This window comes from Ochotona curzoniae, unplaced genomic scaffold, assembly GCF_017591425.1.
Source record: "Ochotona curzoniae isolate NIBS_2020 unplaced genomic scaffold, NIBS_Ocur_1.0 contig_2294, whole genome shotgun sequence".
Taxonomy (NCBI): Eukaryota; Metazoa; Chordata; class Mammalia; order Lagomorpha; family Ochotonidae; genus Ochotona; species Ochotona curzoniae.
Window position 1 is genome coordinate 868,297 of NW_024465405.1, and position 11,834 is coordinate 880,130.

General features: G+C 47.4%; 1 protein-coding gene across 1 annotated transcript in view; it reads right to left on the reverse strand.

Annotated features, from left to right (window-relative positions):
• Positions 1-11,658, reverse strand: part of PDE6D (phosphodiesterase 6D) — a 52,909-nt gene extending 41,251 nt beyond the window's left edge. Inside the window, exon 1 of the mRNA XM_040972290.1 lies at positions 11,444-11,658. Coding sequence (XP_040828224.1) covers positions 11,444-11,493 — 50 coding nt within the window. The 5' untranslated portion in view covers positions 11,494-11,658. The remainder of the gene's footprint in view (positions 1-11,443) is intronic.
• Positions 11,659-11,834: the final 176 nt, after the last annotated feature.

Sequence of the window (11,834 nt, forward strand, 5' to 3'; positions counted from 1 at the left end):
GAAACAGCCAGAGACTTGACCCGTGGGTTTACTCTCCGAAGGGCTACAATAGCAGGCACTGGGCCAGGTTGAAGCAAAGGGCCTGCAGCTCCATCCAGGCCCTGTGGGGGCCTAGGTACTTGGGCCATCTCTCCAGTGCTTTCTCCAGCACATTAGCATGGAGCTGGGTTGGAAGTGGAACAGCTGGAACTGAAGCCAGCACCCATATGGGATGCTGGGATCACGGGTGGTGATTTAACCCACTGCACCACAATACTTAGCAGGTTATAATTATTTAGCTTCTTCAAATACTTACACCTGTTTTCTTTTCTTTTACTTTTATTGGAAAGTCAGATATAGACAGAGGAGGAGAGACAGAGAGGAAGATCTTCTGTCTGATGATTCATTCCCAAGCAGCCGCAACAGCTGGAGCTGAGCCAATTTGAAGCCAGGAGTCTGGAGCTTTTTCCAGGTCTCCCATGTGGATGCAGGGTCCCAAAGCTTTGGGCCATACTCTACTGCTTTCCCAGGCCACAGGCAGGCAGGGAGCTAGATGGGAAGCGGAACTGCCAGAATTAGAACTGGCGCCCTTACGGGATCCCGGGCGTGCAAGGCGAGGACTTTAACCACTAGGCTATCACGCCGGGCCCACATCTACTTTCCTTTAAAAGATTTCCAGTGACCTACAAGGAAGGTACCATGGGACTTGCAGTTGGTTCTTAAACCCTGGTAGGACGAATGGACTTTTCTGTCATTGCAGAATTTCTTTGGACATTCCTCCTTCCTCAGTCTTGACTTAGACTCTCTCTCTAAACCCTCCCAGAGTCACTGTCCTACTCCTGTTGTCCTCCAACATCTTCAACTACCCAACACCTGCTCACCTCTCCAATTCCTACACAGATGACAGTTCTGAAGTCTTCCATAATGCCCCAGAAGTGCTGTCATTCCTTCTCTCAGTTTCCTTGGCATTTAGGATTACCAGGTGCTTATCAGATCCTCGCCTGGCTTCCTGTTCGTCCTCCTTACCAGTTCCTTTGGAGGAAGAAACCAGCTTATCACTTTAGATATCTCCTTACCGACTCGGCTAACAAACATGGGGATGAATGGACAGTACGTGGCAGTACCAGGTCCAGGACCAGGTTTTGCAGCCCCCTCCCCTTTGCTCTTAGCCCAGAAGGTGGTTCAAAAGCAATGAGGCCTTACAGTTCCATGACTCACTCAAGTGGGCTCTGATTCTCAGATTCAGTCCCTGTTCCTGAATCTTTCATTTTACAGTGACCTGGTGAAGAACCATACTTTGCAAACAGAACTGTCACCTAGGTTGTGGTGCCATATACAATATGGTTATGAGCATCTTACAATTTGGCCATTTACATTTTTTTCCCCAAAGATTCATTTAAAAGGCAGACTTAGAGAGAGAGAGAGAGAGAGAGAGAGAGAGAGAGAGAGAGAGAGAGAGAGAAGCAGAAATCTTCCATCCAATGGTTCACTCCCCAAATGACGAAAAAGGTAGAGGCTATAACTTAAAGGTTCCTGTTACAGAATATCATGCATTTAGGGTTCGTTTCCTTATTTGGAAACTTCAGAAGAAATTTAAGGAAAGTTCCAGAACAAAACTGAAATAATGTAAGCTGGTTACAGAGTAGCTTTGTCTGTTCTTACAAAGGCCAGGAGATATTGGAAACGGATCTTAGGAGATATTCTTTCACCCTTTCCTATTAATGAGATGATCAGAACTTCTTATCTGAAGATCATATCCCTGTGGGATCAATTATGTCAGTAGCTTTGCTAAACAAAACCGTACCGTATACCATCCTGTGCTTATCAACCTTTGGGAGACAAATGCCTATGACTGAGCACAACGTTGTTAATCAAACTCCTAGGAACAGCTACTTCTTGACCACAGAAGACTATGTTTAAGATGGAAAAGGTTAAAAAGCAAGAATATATTCACCTGCTTCTTACAAATTTTCTGGAAAGGGCCTGGTGTGGTAACCTACTGGCTACTGCGGTAGCCTCATGGCTAGAGTCCTTGCCTTGCAAACACCAGGATCCTATATGGGCGATGGTTCTAATCCCAGTGGCCCTGCTTTCCTTCCAGCTCTCTGCTTGTGGCTTGGGAAAGCAGTCGAGCATGGCCCAAAACCTTGGGATCCTGCACCCGGGTGGGAGACCTGGAAGAAACTCCAGGCTCCTGGCTGCAGATCAGTTCAGTTCCAGCTGTTGCGCTCACTTGGGGAGTGAGTCATTGGACAGAAGTCTCTGTCTTCCCCTCTGTATATCTGACTTTCCAATAAAAATAAAATAAATCTTTAAAAAAAGATAACACAATTAAAATATATCAAAAGTGCTTTGAAGACAAGCTCACTATAGGAATACGGACTATGACTAGGCCGCCCCTTTGTTTCTAGTGGCTGTATTTGTAGTATTATTTATGTTCTCTCTATGTTAAGTGCTCTGGACTTCATATTCAGGACCAAAAATGCTCTTCTTGAATCAGTGTATACACAATGCAATCAACAACCAAAGCTTCATCAGTATTGAATGTCTCAGGAAAGAGCTGTTTCAAAAACAGAGGTGGGCCAGAGCTGAGGCTCAGTGAGCTGGGCCACCACCTGCTGTGCTGGCATCCCACGAGGGCACTGATTCAAGTTTCATTGCTCTACTCCAGAGTCCTGCTAATGTGACTAGGAAGGCAGGAGATGGCCCACCTTATTGGGCCTCTGCACCCACATGGGAGGTGTGGACGAAGCTCCAGGCTCCTGGCTTTGGCCTGGCCCAACCCCACTGCTGCAATAGTCTGGGGAATGACACGATTTTCTCTGCCTCTGCTCTCTGTAACTCCTACTTTCAATTAATAAAATAGTTACTTTAGTTTATCTGTATTAGAAAGGCTGAGACATAGAGAGAAGGAGGGGCACAGAGACAGTAATCTTGTATCTGCTGATTCACCCTGAGCTGATGCAAAGCCAGGAGGAGCCAGGAGCCTCTTCTGGGTCTCCCACGCGAGTGCAGGGTCCCAAGGCTTTGGGCCGTCCTTGACTGCTTTAACAGGCCGCAAGCAGGGAGCTGGAAGGGAAGTGGAGCAGTTGGGACACAATCCTATGCCCATATGGGATAAAGGAAGGAAGAGGATTAACGTGTTGAGTCACAGTATCGGTCCAATAAATAAAATCTCTTAAAAAAAACCACAGAGGCAATAATATATGCTTTAATTACAACAGATCACAAAAAGTATTTTGCCTATTTCCAGTATAGAACCTATATCAGTAGAAAACTTGCTGAAGGGAATCCTTGTCAACTGAGGAAGGCTGGCACTAAGGCAGTGCAACGGGGAAGGGATTAGAGACCTTCTGGAAATCCTTTTCTCAGGAACACATATCAGACACATGCATAAATCCCTTCTGCAGTACTCTGGATGGATAGCCACATCTCTGCTGCTTAAAATACTTTCTAGAAAATGTCCTTTTTGGGGTCACTCTGTTAGGAACTAGGCTAAATTCTGTCCCCTGCAATTTCTGTCCTTGAGCCCTGAGCTCTGAGAGCACACAGCTCCTAATTAATTCTCCCTTTTCAGAAGAGGTTTTCCAGCTGTAGATGAGAACACTCCCATCCCTCGCCTTGGACTCTTTCCATTTTGAGGTTCCAGCCCCCGCTCCCCAGCTCCTTTCCAAGTCCCCGGTCCCCTTTGCTGAGGACTAGCTGGGCTCTCAGCGTGCTCCTCTAGCACAGCACCCTCTCTGCCATAAGCTGGACTTTCTTCACCCACCCCACTGAGTGCTTCATGGATACTGCAGTAAAGAACATTTGTTTTTCCTCTCAGTGTCAAAACTATCAGCAGAGTAAAAGCAAAAAGAGACCGCTGTTCTTGGGATCTTGGCAAGGCAGTTTTAAGCATTCACACAATGATCAGAACACTTGTGCTGCTGGACAGGCAGGTCTTTAAGATTCCTTCCAGGGCCTAGTGCTATACCCTAGCGGCTAAAGTCCTCGCCTTGCACACGCCAGGATCTCACGTGGTACTGGTTCATGTCCTGGCTGCTCTGCTTCCCATCCAGCTCCCTGCTTGTGGCCTGGGAAAGCAGTCAAGGATGGCCCAAAGCCTTGGGACCCTGAACCTGAGAGGGAGACCAGAAAGAAACGCCTGGCTCCTGGTTTCAGATAGGCTAAGCTCCAGCCATTGTAGACACTGGGGGAGTGAACAAGCAAATGGAAGATCTTCCTTTCTGACTCTCCTTCTCTCTGTAAAACTGACTTTCCAATAAAAATAAACATCTCTTTTAAAAAAATCCCTTCAATTGATGCTAAAGCTCAGGAATAGGCCAGTCTAAACATCCAGATAACCCCCATAAAATTGGGATTTGGGGTTGACAGGAGCTTTTTTTTTTTGAGATATTGGAGGGCCTGGCACAGTAGCATAGTGGTTAAAGCCCTCGCCTTGCACACACCGGGATCCCCTGTGGTAACCAGTTCTAATCCCGGTAGCCCTGCTTCCCACCCAGCTCCCTGATTGTGGCCTGGGAAAGCAGTCAAGGATGAACCAAAGCCTTGGGACCCTGCACCTGTGCTGGAGACCTGGAAGAGCTCCTGGCTTTGGATCTGGTCAGCTCCAGCCATTGTGGCCACTTGGGGTGAACCATCGACGGAAGATCTTCCCCTCTGTTTCTCCCCCTCTCTGTATATCTGCCTTTCCAATAAAAAATAAATAAATCTTTAAAAAAAGAATAAAATGGAACAAAAACGAGACAAACGCACCATTTGAGGAAAACAGAGACCTCATATCCATTTCTTAACACTTGACCAATATGTGATATTGACATTCAAGAGGATTTCAATAGTCTATTATTTTCCAGACCAAAGTGGATAGAAAACTAGAGCCAACAATTGTGGACTTGAGAGTAAAAATGCCATGAGGAAGAGCGTACTGGGGATCAAGCTATAGGACAGGCAATGCAAGACGGCGGAAAGTTGCTTTCAGAAATCTCCTGGGACAAACAGATTCTTTCTTTTTGTGAACTTGCCGTGTGCTGGAATGAGATTTGTTCCTAGACAACAAGGCATACCTCAGCGCTTCCTAACGAAGTCACTGTCAGTGACCAAGCAGAAGCACTAGAGTTCCTCAGGAAGAGAAGAAAGAGCACGAGGCTTCAGTTGTACCTCAGAGAAATGCTGGATGATTACAGTAACATCATGAATCATAATATTAATAATAAATAAATGACAGCAGCTGACATTGATTATTTACTCTGCCCCAGGCAGACTCGGGGAATTCTCGTGCCAGCATCGGCAGGCGGGAGCTACTGCGCAGCGAGGCTCTGGGGAGTTCACCCTGGAGCAGCAGTGGTGCACCCGGGGTCCCTGCTGTGTGCCACTGTGTCCTAGCTCTCTTGTCCTAAGTACTCACCACAGAGCCCACGCACACATCTGACTGCACTATGCAAACAACAGTTCTCCAGCAGAAGTTGCTAATACTGAATATTATCATGATTTTCACTTATCAATTAATTTAGAATAGAGTTGGACTATTTTAGTAAGGCTGAGCACCTCTTCATTTACTTGTTATTCATTCATTTTTGCCCTTCTGGGTACTGCTCATATCATTTGGCTATGATAAGTTTGATGTTTATTTTATTGATCTGTAGGCATTCATTTATTATTGAGGATATTAGATGAATTTATGAAGTACAAATAAATGAAGACAATTAACTAACCACTAAAAAAAATAGTTAAGGGTTGGCGTTGTAGTGCAGAGGGTTAAGCCACAACCTGCAGTGCCAGCATGCCAAATGGGTGCCAGGTCGAGCTCTGGCTGTTCACCTCCAACCCAGCTCCCTAATGAGCCTGTGAAAGCAGCATCTGATGGTCCAAGCAGATGGGCATCTCTGCCCCAACATGGGAGACCAGCAGGCAGTTCCAGGTTCCTGGGTCTGGCCTGACCCATCCCTAGCTGTTTCTTCCATCTCGGGAATGGACCAAGGATGGAAGATTTCTCTCTGTGTATTTTGCCTTTGAATTAAAAAAAAAAAACTTTAAAAAATAAATGACATTACATTTCCTTTATTAAAGCAAATTCCAGATGGATTACAGATAATTAAATTATAAAGGTAGACTCTTCCCTTAAGGCATCTATCAGTTTCTTCATATTAAGTTAATAAAGGTATAGACTTATAGAAAAAGTAATTTGTACAAGCAGAACAGTGTGTTGCAGATGATAGGAAAAAGCTACTGTAAGAAAGATGTATCAGGGGCCAGCACAGTTGACTAGCGGCTAAAGTCTTCGCCTTGCACACGCTGGGATCCCACATGGGCGCCGGTTCATGTCCTGCCCTGCTTCCCATCCAGCTCCCTGCTTGTGGTCTGGGAAAGCAGTCAAGGACGGCCCAAAGCCTTGGGATCTTTCACCCTTGTGAGAGACTTTGAAGAGACGTCTGACTCCTGTCTTCAGATTGGCTCAGCTCTGGCCATTGTGGTCATTTTGGGGGTGAATCAACAGATGGAAGACTTTCCTCTCTGTCTCTGCTCCCCATATATTGGTGATTGCAATAAAAATAAATCTTCAAAAAAAAAAGTAATGTGTCAGGACCTGGTGTTACGGTATAGCGGGTAAAGCTGCCATCTGTGACATTGGCATTCCATACAGGTACCAATTTGTGCCCCTACTGTTCCACTTCTAATTCGGCTCTCTGCTAATGGCCTGGGAAAAGCAGTGGAAGATGGCACAAGTTCTAGGGCCTTTCCACCCATGTGGGGGACCCTGATGAGGCTCCTGGCTCCTGGTTTCAGTCTAGTGAAGTCCACACTGTGTGGGTAGCCATCTGGGGAGTTAACTAGCACATGGAAGATCTCACTGTCTCGTTCTCTTTTTGTAATTCTGATTTATAATTTTTTTAAGAGGGGCCAGTGCCATGGTGCGGTAGGCTAGGCCTCCACTCGTGGTACTGGTTTGTTTTGGCTGTCCCTCTTCTGATCCCTGCAGTGCCCTGGGAAGACAATGAAGTTTGGCTCAAGCCCTTAGGCCCCTGAACTCACGTGTTGGGAGACCTGGAGGAGGCTCCTGGCTCCTGGCTTTAAAACAGCCCAGCTCTGGCTATTGCAAACATCAGGGAGTAAACATTTAGGATGGAGGATCTCTCTGTAAATCTCATTTCAAATAAAAATAAAGTCAATCTTTTTTTGTTGAAGAGTAATATGCCACATCTATGTGACAGAAAACAACTGGCAATAACTTAAGGATTATGAACATAGTAATTTAACGTTAAAAACATACAAACTAATCTTTATAATCACATTTTTATAAAAACAAATGCTTTAAACAATAGCTGTATTAAAATAATGACAAAGGTAATTTTTTAGGTGGCTGGAATTTAAAACAGTCAAGTTAAAAACTGTTTTACAAAATGCAATGCTTTTTAAGATGCTCCCTCTAATCAGACATAAAAATAGCTAAGCTTTTGAAAAGAATTAATTTTTTTTAAAGATTTATTTATTTATTGGAAAGTCAGATATACAGAGATGAGGAGAGACAGAGAGGAAGATCTTTCACCCGATGATTCACTCCCCAAGTGAGCGCAACGGCCGGTACTATGCCAGTCCGGAGCCAGGATCCAGGAACTTTCTCCTGGTCTCCCACACAAGTGCAGGGTCCCGAGGCTTTGGGCCGTCCTTGACTGCTTTCCCAGGCCACAAGCAGGGAGCTGGATGGGAAGTGGAGCTGCCGGGATTAGAACCGGCGCCCATATGGGATCCCAGTGCATTCAAGGCGAGGACTTTAGCCGCTAGGTCATGCTGCCGGGCCCGAAAGAATTAATTTTTGTGTTCTTCATGTAGAGTCCCTTCTTAACAGTCATCTTTGTTGAATGAGTGTTGTGGAGCATATGGGATTATAAGCATCACTCTAAGTTGTTTGAAGCATCCAAATCCAAACTCTTCGTAGTAGAGTGAGCTTATTCCCCAAGTAATATTCATATTTTAATTTACAGCTAGGACATATTATGTTTTTAGCAAACAGGAAAGAAACACAAAATAATATTGTATCAGTTGAACAACAATGGGATGCAGATGATATGAAAGGAAATTTATGCATGCTTTTGAAGTAACTTAAGGCAAATAAAAAACACTTCAACTAAAATTTCTCAGACTATATCTGATTTATGTAATTTGTGGTTTTTAAAAAATATTTGTTTATTTTTATTGGAAAGGTGGATATACAGAGAGGAGGAAAGATAGAGAGGAAGATTTCACATCTGATCATTCACTCCCCAAGTGACCGCAACGGCTGGAGTTGAGCCATCTGAAGCCAGGAGCCAGGAGCTCTTCCAGGTCTCCCACACGGGTGCAGGGTCCCAAGGATTTGGGCCATCCTCAACTGTTGTCCCAGGCCACAAATGGAGCTGGATGGGAAGCGGGGCCACTGGGATTAGAACCGGCGACCACACAGGATCACAGCTCGTGCAAGGCAAGGACCTTAACCACTACGCTATCATGCCAGGCCCTGATTTATGTAAGTTGTTAATCACATTTATTTGGTCTCTACTTGTATAATAGATATGCAATGTTCTGTGTGAATAAAAGGAATACAAGTATTTATAGGACTCTTACAATATGACTTTAAATACACTTACTGTTCATGAAATATCAATCCTACTGCAAAGTATACTCCATCATACCACAAAACTACTGTAAATAAACTAAATACGGATCAATGAAACAGAAACATTCCAAAAACAAACCCATGTGTAACAGAAAGAAAACACTGACAAAGACAGAATTCTCAAACAGTGCAAATAGTCCAGGGGCACCGACTGTGAACGCAGTACTAAGGGTCTACCACCCACCACACCTGTGACATACTGCAGGCCGACTGAGGCGCTACCCCGAAAACAGAACACTTAGGACAAACGGAACATGCAGAAGGAAAATATTGACAGATCTGACATGATGACTTCAAAATTCTATTCAACAAAAGATGGGAACAAGCAATTCACTGGGAAAATATCTGCAACGTACTTCATAGCTAGAGTATTAATATTAAAGCACGAAAGAACGTCTACCAAGCAATGAGAAAAATGAGAGCAATTCCGTAACATGGGCAAAACCCGAACTAACAGGCAGCTCACCGAAGAAAACGCCCAATTGTAAGAGATCAGTAACTTGTTACTGACAGCAATAGCTAACAGACAACGCTCACTCTGCACCAGGCCCGTCCCGGGTACCTCAGGGATCAATCAGAAATGGCGCAACAACCCCGTTAGCTGGAAACTATTCCTAACCCCATCGTGACAGATGAGAAGGCAGCAGAGTTCATTGTGCAGGGATACACCATCAGGAGCCCAAGGCTAGAATTCCACGGCAGATGGTATTGCTCCACACTCCAGCCTGGCTCTTACACAAACACGGGGCCGTGTTACCTCTCCACTGAACTAGACATCCAGGAACATACCACTAAAGCAAGGTCTCATTTGTTCTCTACACTGGCCAAACAATAACAACCAACACCACCTGACATAGTCACAGTGCAGAATTAAGTGGTGTCAGCCCTGCCGGTGGAGAGCATAATGGTGCTTTTTTTTTTTTTTTGTAGTACTAAACTACTCTTACAGAAATCAATACTCTGAGACAAAGCTCCGCAGAACCACTTCACTTCTCCAACAGGTGGTCAGGAGGCAGCTAGGCTCTTTCCAAAACATTCACTTCTTTTTTTTCCCCTGAAGCTAGCAACCAATCCTGAAGTTCTTGCTTTTCTTTTCACACTCAGATGCCAATAAAGGCCGCCTGGGTGCCAGCTCTCACCCCATGGCTTCCTCACTCACGTCCTGTGCCCGCTTCCCTTGCGCTTCAGCAGCCGATGAGCTCAGCTGCAGTTTTGCCCCAAAGCCTGCTCCTGGCCGCAGTGACACCATCACCGGCTTGCTGATTGACCTTGATGCAGGTCAGCTTCCTACTCTTCCTCAGATCTATTCTCAGCTTCTTTCCCCACAGCTTCCAGGGCCAAGCCCGAAGATGAGAAGCTCAGACCTGTTGCTCAAAAGCCATTAAAAACTTTTCAGAGTTTTAGCAGCATACTAACTGCAATAAAAAATAGTTGCTTCTGAAACCTCAAATTCCCTGGTTTACTGTCAACAATACCTGTTTAGTAAATATGAAGTAAAATATAAAGTACTCAAGAGAAAAAAAAACTAGAGGTAGCTTTTCTAATATTTGGTTATCTCCACGTCAAGGCCGCGTTTACTAAGAGAAACACAGAAGGACCCTGCTGGCTAGAGAAGCAGCTGTTGCAAACTTCACACTCAGGTACCGGAAGTTGATCAGGAATGCTGGTTTGCAAAGTGGATAAAACCTCATTCCCTTTGAGATTTCCATCGATACCTCCCAAACTTCCTGTACTTTCTGTAAAATTTCCTACCAACTTGGCTTCTGACTATGATAACGCCAATACAATTCATACGGGGTTGAACGTGGACACCGCCAGGGCAAGGCGGGGTGGGGTCGGGGACCAGCACTTTACTGGAAAGGCAAGCCAGGAGCCGTGAAGAGATGGCCACAGGCTCCCGGAACAAGATATTTTAAAACGTTCCATATTGCATGGACAGGGCGTTAAGAAGAGATTAAGGCCAATGCGAGAATGTAAATTAGGAATCTAGCAGATCACCTCAGACAGGCGAACCCTTCACTCAAGCACGAAGCTCCAGCACTGCCTTAGGGACAGAAGGCTGCAAAACCAGAGCCCACGGCAGCCACTTGCACACCCCACGGGGTCCCCCCCAAGCCCTGGAAGCCCTGCTGGACAGCTCCGCCCCCACAGCCAGGCAGCCACCCCAGCGCAGGCGGCAGCCCGGCTCCGAGGCATCCCGCAAGGAAACTGAGGAGCCCAGGCAGCAAGCAGCGACCACCCCACCTCTCAGGGCCCACCGAGAGTAAAGAGGAGGTCCTTCTTGGACCGTCCGCCACAACTCCAGCCGTGCAAGCCACAAGTGAGTGAGCAGCACAAGTTGTGGCAACAAGACAGGGTAGAGTTTAACCCGGGCGTTGGTTCCACACAAGGTCACTCACTCCAAGCCACTTTGCTCCCCTTGGGTGGGCTTCCCGCCAAAGACGCCTCCAAGGCTGCGAGGCCAGCCTGCTGCACCCCCTCGGCCCTTCACCTCGGGCCGCGGCAGCAGGGTCCGGCCGGAGCTCCGACCCCAGCCCGGCCTCTCCGCCGCCCAGCGCCCCTTGCAGCCCGACCCCCGGGGGGCTCCTTCGCCTCCTAGAGACCCGGGGTTTCCTCCAACGTCCCCTTCCTTCCTCAGGACACCCAGTGCCCACCTCCCGCGCCCGGTGCCGCCGGGGGCCCGGGACCCCGTTCCCTTCCTATCCCCTACCCCGCTCCCGGGTGCCCACCTGGCGCCCCAGTCCCCGGCCGGTCTCCTCAGGGAGCGGCCACCTCCCAAGTCTTCCCGGCCCCGCCCCGCTCCCGGGCGGATACAGTTTGAAGCCTCTCAGGATCTCCCTGGCCCGCTCGTCCTTGGCTGTCATGATGCGGCGGCCGCCGCCCGCGGTTCTCTCACGCTGTCCTGCGGAGCCTCGTGGACCGTGCCCAAGAGCAGAGGACAGAGCCGCGGACCGGCCTGGACACCTCAGGCGAGCAGCGGCAGCGGCCAGACCCGGACCGGCCTCTCCCTCCCCTCAGCTCCCGCTCCTGATCCCTTCTCCTTCTCCCCTGGCCTCGGAGCGCCCGCCCCTAAGCCAATAGAAAGCCAACCTCAGCGATTGGCATCCTGCTCAGCCAATAGAAACGCTTAGCGGCTTCGCGGGCGGGGGCGACGAAGAGCATCCATGGGAAGGGCCCTCCCCAAGAAGTCCCACAGGACATTTTC